This window comes from Lissotriton vulgaris, chromosome 9, assembly GCF_964263255.1.
Source record: "Lissotriton vulgaris chromosome 9, aLisVul1.2, whole genome shotgun sequence".
Lineage (NCBI taxonomy): Eukaryota > Metazoa > Chordata > Amphibia > Caudata > Salamandridae > Lissotriton > Lissotriton vulgaris.
Genome location: NC_141697.1, coordinates 30,455,395 through 30,476,258, shown reverse-complemented (window position 1 = coordinate 30,476,258; position 20,864 = coordinate 30,455,395). Strand labels below are relative to the sequence as shown.

General features: G+C 50.1%; 1 protein-coding gene across 3 annotated transcripts in view; it reads right to left on the bottom strand.

The window, feature by feature from the left end:
* Positions 1-20,864, bottom strand: part of STRN3 (striatin 3) — a 1,097,014-nt gene that overhangs the window by 411,482 nt on the left and 664,668 nt on the right. For all 3 annotated transcript variants that reach the window (XM_086936977.1, XM_086936979.1, XM_086936980.1), the window contains one exon: positions 7,419-7,559. In XM_086936977.1, the coding sequence (XP_086793103.1) occupies positions 7,419-7,559 (141 nt within the window). The remainder of the gene's footprint in view (positions 1-7,418; positions 7,560-20,864) is intronic.

Here is a 20,864-nt window from a genome sequence, read left to right as displayed (position 1 = left end):
CAGAAAGGAAAGGAGGTTTAGAGGAAAGAGTCTAGAGCTCACTCACTCTCCTGGCAGAGGTGATGGCAACCAGGAATGCAGTCTTGAGAGTAAGGAGACGAAGAGGACAGTTATGAAGTGGCTCAAAAGGAGCGCACATCAGATAAGTCAGAACAAGGTTCAAGACCCACTGAGGCATCACTAAAGGAACAGGAGGAAACATATGAGTGATGCCCTTCAAAAACCTGTTTACAACTGGGGACTTGAACAAAGAGGGCTCATCAGGGAGCCTTAATAGGGCGGAAATGGCTGAGAGGTAGCCCTTTAGAGTGCCCAGAGCAGAACCCTGCTGGGAAAGAGAAAGAATAAAGAAGAGAACCTCTGAAAGAGGGGCAGAAAGGGGATCCACAGCCTTTGCTGTGCACTATGCCACAAATTTGTCCCACCTGCAGGCATATACCGATTTTGTGGAGGTACGCCTGGCTGCCAGAATCACAGTACAGACTTCAGGAGGCAAGCCAATAGGCCTCAACTGCCGCAGCTCAATCTCCACGCATTTAAGTGGAGACTGGACAGGTTCGGGTGGAGGACCGTCCCCTGTTGCTGCAACAGAAGGTCCTCCTGAAGAGGCAGACGAATCGGGGGATCGACAGACATGCTGAGTAGCTTGGGATACCAGTATCTTCGTGCCCAGTGCATAGCCACAAGGATGACTTGGGGCCCGGTCGCACCTGATCTCCTTCAGCACTCTTGGCAGAAGTGGTATAGGCGGAAAGGCGTAGCTCCACTCGTGACGAAAAGCATCTCCGAGCGAGTGCCGCCTTGGAAATTCCAATGCACAGAACTGATGACATTGTGCGTTCTCTTCTGTGGCGAATAGATCTAACCAAGGCTCTCCCCACTGCTGAAAGAGGCCTTGCGCCACGTCCGAGTTCAGACGCCATTCGTGATCCATCATGCACCGACGGCTGAGTTTGCCCGCCCTGGCGTTCAGGGAACCTGCCAGGTGTTGAACCACCTGGGTCACGTCCTGATGTTCCAGCCACTGCCAGAGGCGCAGAGCCTCCTGGCATAGGGTCCATGACCCCACCCCGCCCTGTTTGTTGCAGTACCACATGGCACCTGCACTACACTCCCCCGGACAGAGGAGAGGAATGCTTTCAGTGCAAGCTGGATCGCCCGCAGCTCCAGAAAGTTGATGTGGAGCCGGGACTCCGCCGGAGACCAGAGGCCTCTGATCTCCGCCTCTCCCGTGTGGCCCCCCCAGCCCTGGAGGGGCACGTCCATCACAACTACGTGCTCCGGTTGGGGTAGGGAGAGGGATCTGCCGCTGACCCAATCGCGGTCCGTGAACCACCACTGCAACTGTCTTGCAGTGCCCTTAGAGATCAAGACATGGTCGGACTAGTTGCCCTGATGCTGGGCCCACTGTAACTTCAAGTCCCACTTCAGAGCCCACATCCGCTACCTGGCGTGATGCACCAGAAGGATGCAGGAGACCATCAGCCCCAGAAGCCGCAGCATCAACCTGACCGAGACTCGGGATAACGGCTGAAAGATCGGAATCAGAGCCTGAATATCCCGAACCCACTGTTAGGGAGGATAAACCCGAAACTGTGCAGAGTCTAGAACTGCTCTGATGAAGAGGAGCTTCTGAGAGGGACACAGGTGCGACTTCGGCACATTGATGGAGAACCCCAGCAGGTGCAGGAGGTCGGCCATAGTCTGGAGGTGGCTGACGACTGTTTGGGGCGAGCCCGCCTTCAACAACCAGTCATCAAGGTAGGGGAAGACTGAAACCCCTAACCTGCGCAGATGAGCTGCGACCACCGCCATCACTTTCGTGAACACCCGTGGGGCGCTGGTAAGGTCGAAGGGGAGCACGGTAAACTGAAAGTGCTCGTGGCCTACCATGAACTGCAGGTAGCGCCGATGGGCCGGCAGGACGGGGCTTTGAAAATAAGCGTCCTGCTAGTCCAATGCTCCAGTCTCCCGGGTCCAGGGCAGCTAAAACCCGAGCCAGTGTCAGCATCTTGAACTTCTCCTTCCGGAAGAAGCCATCGACGTTCCGCAGATCCAAGATAGGGCATAGGCCCCCTTTGCCCTTCTTGGGAACCAGAAAGTATTGGGAATAACAATCACACCCTACTTCTGGCCCAGGAACGCGCTCAACGGCCCCCTTGGCCAAGAGGGCCGTAACTTCCTCCAGCCAAAGATTCAAGTGATCCCCAGGCACACGGTGGTGCTGCGGTGGCATGGCTGGAGGGGTCGCCTCGAAGGGGAGGGAGTAGCCCCTTCGGACAATTTGCAGCCCCCACCTGTCCGAAGTGATGGTGCGCCAGTGAAGGAGGTGATGGCGAACCCTGCCCCCCACTGGTGTCACGTGGCCCTGAAAGCTCGGACTAGGCGGGCTTTGAGGAGGATGCTGCAGGGGTGGATGTGGACTGGCCTCGCCGTTGTCTCTGGGCACCGACACTGCCGTTACCACGTCCACCACCGCGTTGGATGTTAGTCTGCGGCCCATGGCTGGCAAATTGTGTGGGGGCGCCCCTTCCTTGGCCACGAAAGGAGCGAAAGGCAGCAGGTTGCTGCGGGTGGCCGACTGGCCCAAGGAGCCCTGGAGTCCTTAAAGCGCTCAAGCGCACTGTCTGGCTTGTCGCCAAAGAGGCGACGGCCAAGAAATGGCATGTCCATAAGGGTGTTTTGGACATTAGCCGAAAAGTTGGCGGACCTCAGCCAGGCGTGGCGACGAATCGCCTCCGTCGTTGCCATCGCTCTACCTAGCGAGTCCGTTGTATCCAGCCCACATCGGATGGAATACCGTGCCGCATCTCGACCCTCCGCAAGGGCTTGGGCAAGTTTAGTCCGGGCCTCCTCCGGACATTGTGGCAGCACGTCAGCGACCATGTCCCACAGAGAGTGGAAATAACGTCCCAAGAGGCACGCAGTGTTAACTGATCGCAACCCCAAACTCATTGAGGAGAACATCTTCTTACAATACTGTTCGTACCTCTTGGATTCCCGGTCGGGGGGAGCCGTCGGGTATGCAGTCTGGGAATTAGAGGCCTGCATGACCAGGCTCTTGGGGGTGGGGTGAGTGGATAGGAAGCAAGGGTCGCCCTGAGCCGGGCAGTGGCGTCTGGCCACGTTCCTATCTACAGGGGGACCTGTAGCGGGCCTGGACCAAGTGCCCAGAAGAACGTCAGACAAGGCCTCATTAAACGGCAACAGAGGCTCCGAGGAGCTTATTTGCGGTTTAAGGACCTCAGTGAGGAGGTTAGTCCTCACGGCCGCGACGGGGAGCTCAAGAGCCAAGGCCTTGACAGCCCGCGTCAACACCACAATATAGGCAGCCCCTTCCTTCGTAGCCACGGTAGGAGGAGAGACAAAGCCAGTGTCCGGCGAATTGTCCAGACCACCGGCATCCCCTAGCTGACCTGCCCAGTCCTGATAAGACTAGCACTCACGTGCCAGAGGGTCCTCAGGCCCCTTGCAATCCGCCTCGCCACTATCACCTGATACTCAGGGTCAAATGATGGGGCCAGGTCATAGTCTCCCATCGGCGTCGAGAGCGGCGCCGCTCCGGTGCGGACCCGGATCGAGGGGGTGACCCAAGACGGCGTCGTCCTGGGACGGCGCCGGGGGCGACACCCTGAGGGCCGGCGAGGTCGTAAGGTCAACTGGTGACGACCCGGATCCATGAACTGGATCCAGCGGGGCCCTGTGGCGGCGGGACCGAAGTCACAGACTGCGCCGGGGCCAAGCACCCGACGACGCCGGGGCCGAAGCACCCGGCCGGCTTGGGCTCCCAGTCGGGGCCGCTTGGCCCAAAGGTGCCGCGGAACCAGACGGAGGAGTGAGCGACCTCATGGACGTGAGGAAGGCATTGACCTCCTCCGGAGTCGCGTTATGCCTAGGGACCGGCGGGTATGGAGCAGGCCGCGACGCCTGCGGCTCCGGCGGAGCCGCGTGGGCGGTGTCAGAGTCAGAAGAGCGATGTTGTCTCTTCGACTTCTTGTGCCTCTTACCTGAGGACTTGGAGCCCGGGGAGTGGTGTCGACTCCCGGAGCTGTGATGTCTGCGGGCCCGACCGGTCCCTCGACCTTCTTCCGGACCGGGACTTCGAACGGCGCGGGCCGACTGCCAGAGCTCGAGGTGCTAGCGGGACTGCTCCCGCCTAGCCTTTGACGTCAAGGCCCGGCAGTCAGGGGCACGACTTGTCATCGTGGACGGGTCCCAGGCAATGTAGACACCGGGGATGGGGGGCGGTAACCGACATCAGTTGGTTGCAGTCGACGCAGGGTTTGAACCCAGACATCCCTACCGGCACCGTCGGAGTCGTTCAACTTCGAAAAGTGATCATAAATGATCAAAAAAGTTTAGTCACAGAATGACTAAGGGTACCACTTTTTCCGGATAGGCGCTTGCTCGTGCGGAAAAAAAAAAGAACTGATGTCAGCACACGAGGGAGGCGTCCAAGTACTGCGGCGCCGTCATCCCGGCTCCAACGACGCAGACGACGGACATGGAGCCGCAGATGACGCCTATCGACGCGCAAGGGTACTGCTACGCAAAAGTTTCCGGATCCAGTTTGACGCCTGGGGATATTCTAAGGTAAGAAATCTAATACTAACCTGTTTCTTTCAGATAGATAAGTTACTTACCTGTTATCCTAATACTCTTCCTGAGGTATCCTAATCCTAGTCAAGCAGCGAATATTAAGGCCCATGTGAGGGGACCCTGGAGTGCATAAAAATATATATATATATATATATATTATATACACACACACATACACACACAGATTACTCCATAATTAAGAAAAAAGCAGCCTTAAACAAGGCTAGCCAATGCTTCCATAAATTGCATTTGTATAATTAAACATATCTGTTTTTAATCCTTTTACATACACTCATAGTAGGAAAAAACAGGAAAGTAAAGAGACACTCATACTTTCTATATTGAACTGCACGAACTGCAATGTAATAGTAAAGCATGTCTAGCCCATATGCTGCATTGGAACACACATACAGAATAGAAAATTATAAAACTGCACTGTGCCTTTAAGGCAGCCAAGAACCCCTGCTTCATATCATGCCTCAGGGGTGACAGGTCAGTTTTTCTTTTCGGCTCTTGGTTTTTTGTCAGAAAATATATTATATCTTTTGGTAGTTCTCTCTTTTACTAGTCGTCTTATCGGTTACAATGAGGAACTATCATTTGCTGACAGAATTTAGCCCTTTTTTCTGTCCTAAATGCCACCCGTGCTGTCTGTATTCTGTGTCTTCTTGAGACACATGTTCTTGAGAATTGCCAACATTGCAAAAATGTATCCAGGCGTACTCTCAAGGACAGAAAAAGGATTCATCTGGATGGTCTCTTCGAGAGACAGAAATCTGTTGGCTCAAGAGGAAGATCACCTGTGAAGCATAAGAGAAGGAGAACCAGATCTGCTTCTAGAAGTAAGATTCCCATCTGTTCTCCACGGGTGGGAATATTCACTGCTAATGACTATTGATGAGGATCCCTTGGCTGTACACCAAACCTCAGGAGTAGTCTCAAGAACCTAAACTAATGAGGGAACTGTCTGGCAGATGTCAATAGTAAAAGAGCACACTGTGACCCAGTTTTCCTTTAAGATCTCTTGATTATAATCAACTTTTTCATGAAAAGGGCAGGATGCTTCAAAAGGCAGAACTTTTCAAAGCAGAGGTGGAGTCTCGGCTCGAACTGGAAGGCTTTAGTTGTACATTCAGTGCCAATCTGGAAGGTGGGGCTGTGGAAGCAGAATCTTGGTGCCTACCATGGCCAGATGAAAGTGGTGGCCCGGAAGCCTTTTGTGTGGTGGAAGCAGGTTTTTATTTGGGCAAAGGAGTTTGGGTACTCGGGCACCCTAACCAGCTGGAACGTCATAGGACTCAAATTCAATTTCGAGTTCTGAATGGGAGTCTTGAGGAGAGAAAAAGTTTCTCCTTCGGCTGCTGACACTTCCACATCTTCCTGTTCAATATCCTGTTCTCCGAAGATATCTGGAGTGTCTTCAATGCTCTGCCTCTATTTCGTCAAGCCTGATGTTCCTGCAAGATCTTCTTGGATCGTAATAAGAAAAGCATCACTATCTTCTTCTCTTAACAATCTAAAAATTGAGTCAATGCCCATGCACAGTATCACTGAAAGGAGGAGTGACCTTACATTGTGACTCGAAGACTTCTTCTTACAAAAACAACTTGCAAACATCAGGACCCAACACTAGATGACAGAAGTATGCAAAGCATGTGCATCTACAGCACACATGCCTTGAACAGTGTGTTACTGGCATGCATACAGTCTACATTAATATGGCCTCATAGCACCGCTGGTTATTTGATGGTGCTACCCATGCAATTTCAAAGTCACCATTGCTGACCAGAGTGTGAAAGTTTTTCTGATTCTCCGAGCAGTTCGGCTTCAGAAATAGGATGGTACAACTCGCTCAGTGTGGGGTTGATCAATAGGTTAGTCACTGACTGATGAAAGAAGCGCTATTGAGCATAGTGTTTTATTGTACTACATAGCTGGGATGTGATTTGAAAGCATTTTCTTGAGGAGTAATGTCCTGCAGTCACCAAAAATAGTGGCTAGAGGGCTTTCCCAATTGTTAGGGTCATTTGTAGGTCAGTATTACATAATGAACATCTATTTATATTTGTTCCATAATTTCGCACCTAAGCAGGGATATTTGCATGTTTCTGTACAGCAACACAAAAATCAAAGTGGTAACATGAACTACAATGGCATATCAGTCCAGAAAGTTGCAAAAAATTAAGAGCACTTTTAAAAAAACGTACTCTACTCAAAATGTCCGCCTCCCTCATCCCCATAGACATTATGGCTGCAGTCATTTATTAAGAATGTCAAATTTTCATGGCTTTATTTTGGATTATATAAGAAACATCTTTGAGTGACTGAAGGGGGAAGCTTGACCATCAGATTGGAATCGGACCTCACTTAAGTGCTTTACTGCACTCACCCCACAGATTCTGCACAGGGGCACTATTTTGAAACCCCACCGATCAACTCAAATGCAAACACAAAAGTAAATGGTGATAGGCACTTCACCATATGAGCAACAACACTAAAGAACAGCCCCCTCTTCTCTCTCCCCTTCCATCAGTTCCCCACTCACCTGGCCAGCACCTCACATTCAAGAAAAAACACCAAAACTCTGCACTTTCCCAACCTGATTAGGCTCCTGTTTTGCATCTGTTAAATTACAGTTTTCGGTAGCCTCTGTTTCTTTTCCTTTCCCCCAGACGTCCAGTTCTTTCCCACTACTACACAACAGTCTCCTACTGCGGACTGCATGTCAGTGGATTTTGCCTAACTAGTGTAACTAGAGATAACTGGGTTTGTAACGCAGGTGTTACACTTATAAATAAATTAGCCACAATGCCCTTTACCTTCCTCTGCTCTCCCGCCTTCGTGGTCTGTTATCCTGGAGGTTGGGACCCGAGATGGGCTCAGCATTCCAGCAGGGATATGAGCTAGTTCTTCATCTCCGAGCTCTGCAATCATGTCGTGCAGCTTTGTTCTGTTGACTCCTGTGAAGAAATGAATTAGGCGCAGTGGTTAATACCAGGAATTCACTATCAACTGATGTTGGTCTTTAACATTATTTTGTTGCACTGGACTGTTCCTTAACGTATATCATCACATAAAGCAAATTAGGTTAAAACCTCAAAAAAAATGTTCCAATCACAACAGCAACTTAAATATAGGCAGCCACTTAAAGACCGAGAAACAACAAGCATTGGCATAGCCAATAGGTCTCGCCTTTGGGACCTTATAAGTATTTAGTTATGCCGGACAATACCCTTGGTGCAACAATATTAACTGCTGCATGGTTAAACACTTATAAGGTCCCAAAGGCGAGACCTATTGGCTATGCCAATGCTTGTAATCAGTGTGTTGTGCTGGTGACACGTGATGGTGGTGAGACCTATTAGCAAGGTTTTGTAGACATGCTGCACAGAGGTCCGGACGCTTTGCAGTGTGGCTTTTGTTAAACGTGGATGCATCATGGTCTTTTAAAAAAAAAAATTATAGTAGCCAGGCTGCACACCAGCCACAATACTAGGCAGAAAAGCTGCATAACATTGCCAAATTGGTCATTGCAATGCTGTCCAGCAGGAACAAAAGTCAATGCAGAGTCAATAGTCTCAAAGGCGAGACCTATTGCCTTTGCTAATAATGCTTATATATAGTTCATTTTCTCAAACATTTTGGAGTAGATTTCTAAAAAGGAAAGGATGAAATAGCCATGATAAGAATGCAGTGCATTAAAAATACATTACATGCTTCAAAACAGATAAGTCAAATATCCTGAGCATCTAACGACGGGGCAGTGTTCAGGTGGGTATAGGAAAGCAAGATTGTTCTGAACGAAAGAGAATCCAGTCAAGCAGACACTTTAAAACAAATGATCTCAAACGCAAACTGAAATCCTCAGGTTCTAGTTCAAGGTATACTAAAAGGTGAAATAGCAGTTTCTATTGGGCGGTCCGATGTAAAGTTCGAAATGGGTTCTTTCTACTCCTAAAGTGGTAATAGATGACGCAACTCAGAGTTCGCCCAGCCACACGATTTTAACAGGCAATCATGATTGCTTAAGTAACCTGCAGAAGCTGTGAGTTAGAGCTACCAATCAGGAAGCAGTGGTGTGTCAGAAAGCAGATAATAGAACTCAATACCAGGCTGCAACATGACAGGACAACGATGCAGCCAGAGAAAAACAAATAAGTAATCACAAATGTATAACCAAAAGAACAAGCACGCGAGTGGTGCGCGCGAGCAGCCCATATCTCTTTCCTTCTTTCATTTAGTTGCTTCCCTGTAAAATGGATCCAAAAAGCATTGGCCGTGCGACACTTGTAATAAGAGAAGCTGTCGAGAAGGGAGTGGGAGAAGGGAGGGGGTAGGGGAGGGGATTCACACACTAAGGCGTTATGAGCCTTTACAGAAAGCCAGATGGCCTGTGCACGTCCACCCGTGCGTAACGACACGCTGGAGGCCGACAAAAGCCTTTGGATAGCACTTTGAAAACCCAGTTAGTAAATGTCTAACCCAGTTAGTTAATGTCTTGCTAGAACAGCGCATGCGCTGGCTCAGGCGAGACCTAAAGAGCATGTTGAAAGTTCTGAGGAGTTTATTTGCAAAGCTTATAAAGTAGGCAGAGATATGCTGCAGTATCTTTTGCAAGCATTGCTACTTTCAACTATGCCAGCCACAGGAAGGGACCTCAAACCCCTTTTACTTGCGGCAACCCCACTTCTGCTACAAAGATTTAAACTCCTATTGTGCAATACAGATTAGCAGATACAGCACTGCCCCTGCATGAAAATCTTTGACCTTTTCCAGGTTCAGGTTTTAGGGTTTCCCAGTGTCGAACGGTAAAAACTGGACTTTTTTCTCCAGGGTTTTGTTTCTTGAGTTTTGAGCAAAGTGGTAAAACAGTAATTGCATCACAGCATTAATCTAGTATTGCACACAGAAGTCTAATTAGCAATCTCAGATTTCCCTCAAACAGAGAAAAAACAGAAAACATTGATAGAATGAATCTCTTCCACTATCTTCCCCTACAGATTAGTTAAATTCTGTTAATAGATGCATCATTTCCGGGGACACCTCCCATCTCTGACCTCTTATCTAGGGGTGTAAGAAATTAGTCTTGCGTAACTATGCAAAGTTTCGGGAAAATTTCACAAAATCGGCCTAATTTGGTGAGAAAGTCAATACATTTAGTGCGAAATAAGTACACGTCAATTTGTTTTTTACATGTAGACACATTTCCCACTCAAATAATAGAATAAAAAACATAAAAGCTGTTCGCATTCTCGCAGTTTGAGTTGTTCTCACGCACTTGCAGTAAATGTTTCTAAAAACTGTGTACTTGCATGACGTGACATAATGGCGTAATTTCTGGAATTTTGCATAACGGGTGTAACACAAAAATTCACAAATTATGCATGTGTAAGTTAAATTTTGCCCACGCCTGCTCTTACCTATGTTTTCAAATCACCACCAATGGAGCAAACGTGTCCAGGGTTCTCCTTCTTGGAGAGAAGGACAACAATGCTTTAGCCTTAGATATGTAGACTAGCAGTTTTCGTCAAAGGGGGTTTACAGACTATCCAGATTGCTCATCGGTTTCTCCATATGGGAGGTTCTGAATTTCCCACTGAAATGCTATTGCAAATGTAGCCGCAATTGTAATACCATTTACTAGTCAGCCCTAGAGGCACATTCATACCTGTCTGGCTCCAAGCTCAGTGAAGCCTTTCAGTTCAAGGGGGAGGGGAAAGCCTAACACCTTCCACATAGTCTCAGCCACAATTAAAAAAAAAAGTAAGACCTTTAGCAGCCTCACCGGATGTGAAAGGAGTCTCTCACTCATCCAACATAACTGTTAGACCTCAGGAAATATGTGGACAATTAGTGGGGTAAGTGTCATTCGTATATTGTCAGCGCAATCAGTGAATAAAAATACAGTCTCCCAATTCCTTATGACAGTGGAGTTGTGAGGTCTGTGTTCACCCATAATTAAATAATGTAGCTGGTCGACTGTAAAAAAACTATTACAGTTGCGTTGTGACGTCCTAATGCCTTCTGCTAGCAGCCAAGGTCAAAGGCAGGTTACAGTGAACCATTACTGCTGCTGTTTAAACAAAAATAAAAGGTGATTTTTGGTCTTTATGATCTGTTGTTTTTAAATGTACAGCGATCACAAACAAAGTGTTATTTTTGGCATCAGGTTTACTTTTTTTGACACATATGTCATTACTAGATAGATAGAATCTCTCTGCACATTTGTTCTTATTCCGAGTGACAGCATTTTATTTTAATCTGATTTACAATAAACTGATACTATTTTTTCTTTCTTGCAAACAAATTACTAGATGCTCTTAGGTGTGTTTAATTTCACACTCCAGAGTCAGCTTTCACTGTCCATGCCTGTTACAGCTTGCATAGGAAAGACCAAGAAGCCAATAATTTAAGTGGTTTCTGGGAATGTTTTTGGCATAAGCATGTATTTATAAGGAATAAAATAGCTTCTGCCTTACATTAAACGTATAATGCAAGTCACTTTGGAGTTTTCAGCCTTATTCCTCTATTTATTTAAAATGTCTTTATATTGAATTGCACAATGACAGAGAAAACATCATGGCTCCTTGCGTTCTGCAAATAATCCCGGAAAGAGGGAAGGAGTAGTTTCTGTCCTGTAACTCCAGTTCTGTAGTAGGGGTATCTCTGTTATAGTCATAATCTAGTGAATAGTCCCGCCCATGTGCGTGGACCCCGGCAATCAAAAATAATCTCTTAAGGTGTCAAAATAATGCAGAAACTGCAAAGACACTTAAGAGAGAATTTAAAGACAAATAATGCAGCCTATATCCACAGGCTACACTGTCCAGTACTTCAACTAGAATTTCCACCAAAAAAACACCACACACAACACAGCCTGCAGTTTCTACCATAGAGAAACTTGCCTCCCCCAGTCAAAGACTCTGGAATGATAGAGAGGAAGGTAGGGACAGACAAGCCCCATAGGCTGCCATTATGTGGCTTAAATAGGATACTGTGCCTTTAAGAGAACTTTCCAGAACTTCTCCCAGTATCCCAGAATGCATAGCAGGTCCCTCTTACTTCAGTTCTTTTTGAAGGCGAAGCACGCCAGACCTGTCGCATTCTTGTATGATGAAACAATCTCCACCGGGGAGGAGGGCGGGCGCTTATGACTATAACAGAGATACCCCTACTACAGAACTGGAGTTACAGGACAGAAACTACTCCTTCTGTAGTAGGGGATCTCTGTGTATAGTCATAATCTAGTGAATAGAATGGCAAGCCCATCCCCACACCAAAGCGGCGGTGGAGAATAATACATAACGCCACTACTGTGCGAACAAATTCCGCAGCGAAGCCTGTCCAACCTGAGCGTCTGCCCTGGCGTCAGTGTCCAGGCAGTAATGCTTAGCAAAGGTATGAACCGACTTCCAAGTGGCTGCCTTGCATATTTCAGCAAACGGCACATTACGGAGCAGAGCCGTCGTGGCAGCTTTGCCCCTGGTGGAATGAGCCTTAGGCTTACCCCCTAAGGTCTTATTAGCTTTCTGATAACACAATTGTATGCAGGACACAATCCACCTAGAGATGGACTGCTTAGAGGTCGCAAGACCCGTCCTGACCGATCCATAATTGACAAACAACTGGTCAGACCTACGAATATCTTTGGTTTTATCCAGATAAAATTTCAAGACCCTCCTCACATCCAGGGAATGGAGAGACCTCTCCGCTGGGGATGAAGGGTTCTGAAAAAACGTAGGCAAAGTTATAGTCTGGTTGATATGAAAATCAGAAATAACCTTGGGAAGAAATTTAGGGTGAGTACGCATAACAACCTTAGCAGCATGAAATACAGTATAAGGTTCATTACAACACAACGCCTGAATTTCACTCACCCTGCGGGCCGATGTAATGGCCACGAGGAACGCCGCCTTCCAGGACAGGTGCTGCAACGAAGCCTTATGAATAGGCTCAAAAGGCTCCTTCATCAATCTGGACAGCACCACATTCAATTCCCACGAAGGCGAAGGGAGCCTGACAGGAGGGAATACTTTCTTCAAACCTTCCAGAAAGTCTTTGATCACAGGGATCTGGAAAAAGGAAGTCTGTGAAGGGCATTTCCTGTAGGCAGTCAATGCAGCAAGATGTACCTTAATGGAATGGACATTAAGGCCAGACTGCGCCAAATGTAAAAGATAAGGAAGGATGACATCTTCCTTGCAGGTAGTAGGATCATGGTCCATAGAATGGCACCATATACAAAACCTCTTCCACTTGTAAGCATATGAAGTCCGAGTGGAAGGTCTCTTAGACTCCTTCAGTATGTCCATGCAATCATCGGGCAGATTCAGATGGCCATATTGCACTATCTCAGGAGCCATGCCGCCAAACTCAAAGACGAGAGGTTGGGGTGTAACATCCGTCCCCCGAACTTCGTGAGAAGGTCCGGCCTGCACGGCAACCGAATGTGAGGAAGGAGAGACCGGTGAAGTAGGTCCGTGAACCACCACTGCCTGGGCCACCCCGGGGCGATGAGTATCATCCGAGTCCTGGATCGGGCCAGCTTGATGAGCACCGCCGGAAGCAGGGGAATGGGAGGAAAGGCGTACAGAAAGCTGTTCGTCCAGTTGATCCACAACGCATTCCCCAGCGTCCCTTGTTGGAAGTACCTGGAGGCGAAGTCTCTGCACTTGCTGTTTTCGGCGGTGGCGAACAAATCTACGTCTGGAGTTCCCCACCTTGCGAAGACTTCTCCTAGTACTTCGTCGTTTATGACCCATTCGTGGTTTTCCTGAAGCAGCCTGCTCAGTGAGTCTGCCTGAACATTCTGCACACCTGGCAGATGGGTGGCCGTTATCGACAGTCCTCTGGCTAGAAGCCAGTGCCAGATCGTCTGCGCCTCCTGAGACAGGGTGCGCGATCTCGAGCCCCCCTGCTTGTTGAGGTAATACATCGTGGTGGTATTGTCCGTCTGTACAAGCAGAGAGTTGGTCTGGAAGGACGGAAGAAAGGCCTTCAGCGCCAAGTGAACAGCCCTGAGTTCCAGGAAATTGATGTGATACGTGGCCTCCATCGGTGACCACGTGCCTTGAATCTGTAGAGTCCCGGAGTGCGCTCCCCATCCCAGAAGAGACGCATCCGTCACGACAGTCTGCTTGGGTATGTCCTTGTGAAAGGGAACCCCTTTTAGGAGATTCTCCGCCGAACACCACCACTTCAGAGACTGAAGAGCATGCAGCGACAGCCGAATCCTGTCGTCCCAAGATCCTTTCCTCTGATCCCACTGGTCCTCCAAGCACTCCTGCAACGGTCTCATGTGCAGCCGTGCGTGTGGCGTCAGGAAGATACAAGAGGCCATCGATCCCAGTAGAGAAGACACCGTCCTCACTGTTGTAGATGGAGTCGTCATAAGAGCCTGAGCCTTTCGAAGGAGTGATAATCGTCGCTCTTCCGAAGGAGACACGCTTGCTGACAGCGTATTGATGGAGGCTCCCAAGTACTGTATGCATTGGACCGGAGTCGGGACAGACTTGGCCATGTTGATGTGCAGCCCCAACTTGTTCAAGAGAACGCACGTCTTCTGGAAGTGTGCTCGCGCTTCCGAGAAGGAGGATGCCTTGATCAACCAATCGTCCAGGTACGGGTAGACGAACACCTTGTTCTTCCTCAGGTGTGCCGCTACCACCGCCATGCACTTCGAGAACGTTCTCGGCGCAGACTTCAGTCCGAATGGGAGTACTGTGTATTGATAGTGATTGGTGCCGACTTGGAACCGCAGGAACTTCCTGTGTTTGTGTGCAATGGGCACATGGAAGTAAGCATCCTGTAGGTCTATAGCGCAAAGCCAGTCCCCCTGTTGCAACTGAGGGTAAATCTGATGCAACGACAGCATGCGGAACTTTTCTCTGCGAATCCATTTGTTTGCCTGTCGCAAATCCAGAATGGGCCTGAACTCGTTCTTGTCCTTCTTGCGAACCAGGAAGAACCGGGAGTACAGACCTCTTCCTCTCTGAGACCGAGGTACGTCTTCTATCGCCCGTTTCCTCAACAGGATATCCGCTTCCGCCTGAAGCTCGCGCAGCTGAAACTGCGAGCTGACCGGGGGAATAGCTGGAGGAGGGCTGGTGAACCGAAGACTGTATCCATTGCAAACAATATTCAGCACCCACTTGTCCTGAGTAATTTTTCTCCACTCTGCCAGAAAAAGTTGGATGCTTCCCCCTACCGGAGTGGGTAACGGATCCGGGGGAAGTAAGTTCCTAGGGCCTAGGCCCCGCCTGGCCCTTGGGCGCCGGAGCCGATTGCTGGCCTCCCCTGCCCCTCTGCCGCTTCTGGAACGGCTTCCGGAACTGCTGCTGCTGCTGGGAGTGTCCTGAGGCCTGTCCTCGACCTCGGCCCTGTCCGCCGAACCGCCGTTGGAAGGGGCGGTACTGCTTCTTGGTCTCTTTGGGCTTTTCCAGGCCCACAGCCGTCAGCGTTTCGGCCTCCGCCTTCATGCGGGCCATTTCATCATCGGCATGTTTCCCGAAGAGGGTCTCACCGGAAAACGGCAGATTGGCCACCCTCTGCTGTGCGTCCGGTTTCAGGGACGTAAGCCGGAGCCATGCGTGACGCCGCTGGTTGATCCCGTGGCAAAATCCGTGAGCCGCCAACAGGGAAGAGTCCGCAGCCGCGCTGATTATCTGGTTGGCCACCAGCATCCCCTCACTCAGGACTTCCGTGAAGTCTTCACGCTGCTCCCGGGGCAAATGCTCCGCAAAGCGCTCAAGGGAGTCCCAGAGGGCGCGGTCGTAGCGACCCAACAAAGCCGTGGCACTCGCCGCTTTCATGGAGGTCGCGGAAGTACCACAAACTTTCCTTCCTGCCGAGTCCATCCATCTCGATTCCTTGTCCGGGGGAACCGTGGAGGTCGGGGTGGTGGCATGCTGCTTGCGGGCCGCCGTGACGATGACGGAGTCAGGTGGAGGCTCGGCCCTCAAGAAGGCCGGATCCGATTCGGGAGCTCGGTACTTCTTAAGTAATCTCGAAGGGGCCGCCCTCGTCACAGCCGGGGTGAGAAACAGAGCCATAGCAGGTTCCTCCAGGCCCGGCACCAGGGGCAGGAGAGGACGTGACAGATGCCTCTGATGCAGCGTCTCGAAGATGACCGATGTCTTCGGTGTAGGCACCGTCAGGGAGATGCCGAGCTTCGCTGCGCCCCGCAACAGTACGTCCTGAAAGGCCACCAGGTCATCTATCGGGGACACTCTGGTGTCCGGAGACCCCGATAGGGTAGGTGAATAATCCCTGGTCCCAGAGGACCTCGTGTGAGAGCGAGACTCGCGCCTCCTATGGCGGTGCCTCGATCTCGTGGATGATCTGTGCCTCGATCTGTCCTTCCGCCCAGAGCGAGAGCGAGACCTGCCAGCCCGTGGGCGCTCCTTCGGTTTGCGCGGAGGGGTCTTCCTTGGCTCATCACGAGGCGTCTTCGGTTCCTCCCGGGGTTTCGGTTTCGGAGTCCCCTTGGGAGGAGCAGGCAGGGACGGCAGGGAAGTGGACCTCGGAGGAGGAACCTTCGGCTGCGGTGCGGGCCCATGCGGAGGGACCGGAGGTGGAGGAGTGTCCTCTGAAGGCAGTGGTGGTTTGGGCGGAGGGTCCTCCTTAGGCACGGGGGGAGGAGTCGGAGTCCTGGGCCGGGACGGAGTGTACACTTCCGAGTACACCGAGCCCGGTGTCCCTCCAGGCGAGGGGCGCGGAGATCCATCCCCATCCGCAGGCGACCTCTTCCTCTTGCGACCACCGCTGGAAGCAGCGTGACTCCTGGGACTAGAGTCCCTTTTCCGCCGTTTTGGAGCGGGTGACCTGCTCCCCGACGCTGACCGCTGTCTGCTGGACGCAGAACGACGCTTCTCCGGCGTCGAATGACGTCTCCTGGACTCCGGCGACGAGCGCCGTCTCCTCGGCGTCGACCGCCTCCTCCTCGGCGTCGAACGCCGACTCCTCGACGTCGACCTTCGGCGTCCTCTCGACGTCGGGCGGTCCGCCCTCGACGACGAGCGCCGCCGTCGCCTTGATGTTCCCGACGTCGAGGAGCCCCTCGACGTCGATCGGCGGCGTTGCCGCGATGGAGATCGACGGTGTCGCCTCGACGACGACCGACGGTGTCGCCTCGACGGCGAGCGTCGGCGCCGCCTCGACGGCGAGCGTCGATGTACGTCACTGTGCCTTCGGCGTCGGTATGACCTCGACGTCGACGAAGACGATGACGTCGACGGCGGCCTCGACGTCGGCTTCTCCTTCGCCGTCGAGCCGTCGCGCCGTCTCGACCCGGAGCCCCGGGGAGAAGGGGAGCACACCGTCGTCATCCCTCTCGACGCCGTCGTCGATGCCATCGACGCCGACGGAGAATGGGACCGTTGGCTGGACTTCCTGCCCCTGGGGAGCCCCCCAGGGGCCTCAGCAGAGGCAGAGGGATCCCTCCCAGGCTGCCCAGACCCACCTGCAGCACGTTGGCGCCTATCCTCCAGGCCAGCCAGCCTGATCTTCAATCTGTCCCTGAGGGTCCTAGCAGAAAGTTGCTGGCAGATAACACACTCCTCAGGGCCATGATCTTCTGGAAGGCACACGATGCAGACATCATGGGGGTCGCTTTTGGCCTTCTTCCTCTCACATGCTGGGCACTTGACAAAAAGGCCAGGCATTTCGGAGCCCCAAAACGCCTAAAAACAGCACAAAAGTGAGAAGAGAACACCAAGCAGTAACAGCAACACTTTTAAAAGTTAAAAGTGCAAAAACGAATTCAATAAACCCTTGTAAAAGGGAGAGCTCAATGCCAGGGTCCTGTAAGCAGGAGCCGGAAAAAAGAACTGAAGTAAGAGGGACCTGCTATGCATTCTGGGATACTGGGAGAAGTTCTGGAAAGTTCTCTTAAAGGCACAGTATCCTATTTAAGCCACATAATGGCAGCCTATGGGGCTTGTCTGTCCCTACCTTCCTCTCTATCATTCCAGAGTCTTTGACTGGGGGAGGCAAGTTTCTCTATGGTAGAAACTGCAGGCTGTGTTGTGTGTGGTGTTTTTTTGGTGGAAATTCTAGTTGAAGTACTGGACAGTGTAGCCTGTGGATATAGGCTGCATTATTTGTCTTTAAATTCTCTCTTAAGTGTCTTTGCAGTTTCTGCATTATTTTGACACCTTAAGAGATTATTTTTGATTGCCGGGGTCCACGCACATGGGCGGGACTATTCACTAGATTATGACTATACACAGAGATCCCCTACTACAGAAGCAAGGGTATAAAGCATCGCTCAGCTACCTAATGCTTTATAACTAGATGCGAGTCCCATACACACATAATGTCCTTCTGTCTTTTGCAGCATATTGTCTTCTCGGATAGATTCCAGAGCACCACGCCAACCATAGAAAAGAGAAGTAAAGAAAGAATAGTGAAAGAGGAGGGGGAGTAAGGGGGTGGGTGGGAGAAGATGGGTTTCTCTCTGGCTCTTGTGAGGCCATTTCTTGTCTGCTGAGACGGTGGGTTCGGCGAACCCATAGGAGTTTACCTTGATCTGTGTGCAGTGTTTTTGTCTCTGCCAATGTGAGCTCTCTTTAGGCCAGGGGTTCAGAATCTAGGTAACTTTGCAGTGGTGCCCAGCCGTTCTTTGGCAGTGACTGTGCGGGCATGAGTTCCCAGTAGTCGGACAGCTGGTTGTGGAGTAGTCAGAAATAAGAGAGCCCCGTACCGCCTGCACTTTGTCGTGTTCGAAAGCAGACAACAACGAGCAGGCGCTGCAGAATGTGTCCCGGTGTTTGGAAATTACACCGGGACGAATTCAGCATTTTTTTTTAGTGGGGCCCAACTTCGTGGCATCCACCCTGTGAAACAAGGAAAGCGTTACTTACCTGTAACTGCAGTTATCCAGTATTGGTATCTTTCATAGATTCAAATACATGCCTGAATCATTCCCAGTCGTCGGGATGGCAGTCCCCGGTATATAAGAAAAGTAATGTCTCACTAGACTTATAAAGAGCTAGGCCAAAGGCCTCACATTAGTAACATATCCAGGTCCTTTTGTAATGAGGAGCAAACTCTAGAGAACAACCAATCAGCTATCACCACCCTCAGGAACCTTCCTGGAAGGAGCTCTAGTCCCTCAGATTTTCGTGAGCACCGTGCTAAGTAGATGTATCACTGAGAGAACTAGGTAAGCCCTTCCAGGGGAGTTGGGTGGGTTGTATGTGAATCTATGAAAGATACCAGTACTGGATAACTGCAGTTACAGGTAAGTAACGCATTCCTTATCCAGTATTAGGATATCTTTCATAGATTCACTTGCCTGAATCAGAGTAGCAAGTAATGATAACCACCCTTCGGATAGCACAGAATGTACAAGTTCACCAGATATTAACATATCAATGTGAAAATAGAAAGTACCAAAGTGCAATCAAAGAAAACTGTAGAGAACATAATGGAGAGATGTGCGTATAAAAAGAAAGGATGGTGGGATGAAAAGAAGGCTCACCTCTATTGAAATAGATTACGTAACAACGCCTGTCCCACTGCAGCATCCTTCATGAGTTCCGTATCCAAGCAGTAATGCTTGGTAAATGTATGCAGCGTCTTCCATGTCGCCGCTCTGCAAATGTCTGTGATAGGCACACCTGCAAAGAGTGCCATGGAGGTAGAAATCGCCATAGTGGAATGGGCTTGAACCGTGGAGTGCAAGGGTTGGCCCGCTTGCTGGTGACAGAAAGTAATAGCTCCAGAGATCCACAGAGAAATACTTTGTTTAGCAAGTGGAAAACCTTTCCTAGGTAGACTGTGAGCTACAAAGAGTTGGTTGGATTTGCGGAACGTCTTTGTTCTGTCAAGGTAGAATTTAAGGCAGCGTTTAAGATCCAGTGAATGCAGAGCTCTTTCTGCCGCTGTTTGAGGATTAGGTAAAAAGGTTCGTAAGACTGTAGGCTCATTGAGGTGAAAGTCTGACAGGACCTTGGGCACAAACTTGGCATTCGTCCGAAGTATAACCCTATCATGTATTGTATTGTATTGTATTGTAACGGTATTTGTAGAGCGCGATTGCTGCCCGTGGGCGTCCAAGCGCTGAGATGTTTGAATTGCAGAAAAGGATCTTAAATCGAGAATGCATAAAGCTCGCTGACGTGTCTTGAAGATGTAAGGGTCAGAAGGAGTGCCGTCTTCCAAGAATGAAACTTGAGATCGGCCCTGTGTATCGGCTCAAAAGGGTGTTTCATAAGCTGAGCGAGAACTATGTTGAGTTGCCAAGTTGGAGGTAGAGACTTTATGGGAGGGAAAGTCCTAAATAGACCCTTGAGAAATTGTTTAATCAGTCTACTCGACCAAAGAGAAGGACCTGTAGAAGATCTCCTGAAACAGGATATTGCTGCCAGATGAACTTTAATAGAAGCTTGAGCAAGACCTGAAGTCGCCAGATGGAGAAGGTAAGGCAATATTTGCTCTAGAGAAGACTAGAGAGGGAGTACATTCGCAGACTTACACTATATATATAATTTCTTCCATTTCAAGGAATATGTCTTGTTTGTACTGTTGGCTCGAGCCCGAGCCAGAACTGCCCTGCAGTCTGGAGGAATGTCTAGGCCATGGAACTCTCGGAACTTAGGAGCCAAGCCGATAATTTGAAAGATGCTGGATCCGGATTCCCGGTCCATTGTGAGGAGAGAGGGAAACTGTTTCAAAGGAATCAGCGGTTCCAGAAAGAAGATGGAGCTCCGTGAACTAAGGCTGGCGAGGCCACGCTGAAGCTATCAGGATTAGCGTGCAGGGTTCTGCCTTCAACTTCCTGAGAACCCTGGGAATCAGGGGAATCGGTGGACAAGCATAAGCAAAGACGTTGAACCATGCTATCGGAAAATGCATTTCCCGCTGGGGATGCCAGTTAGCGAAGTTTTGGCATTTGGCGTAGTGCTGGGTGGCAAATAGATCCAAGATCTCCTCCTTGCTTACCGGGGGCGCTCAGACTACGTGTGCTGCTCCTGAAGACTGTACTTTACTAATGACATAGCTCAGCTGAGGCGGAAAGCCGGGTAATAGTTTGCTTGCTGCTTTTTTATAAATATTGTTTTAATTTTATTCTTTGTTTGCGCCGTGTTATGCCGTTTAAAAAATCTACAAACCTTGTGTGACTCGCATTTCCATTGCCCGCACTGTCCCATCAACTTGCCGCAAACGATTAGGAGCTGTGGCCGGAGACGTCTCATTTGTTACACGGCAGACTTCTTTCCCAAAGAACTACAAGTCCCAGCGCTCTTGCGCTGTACACGGGA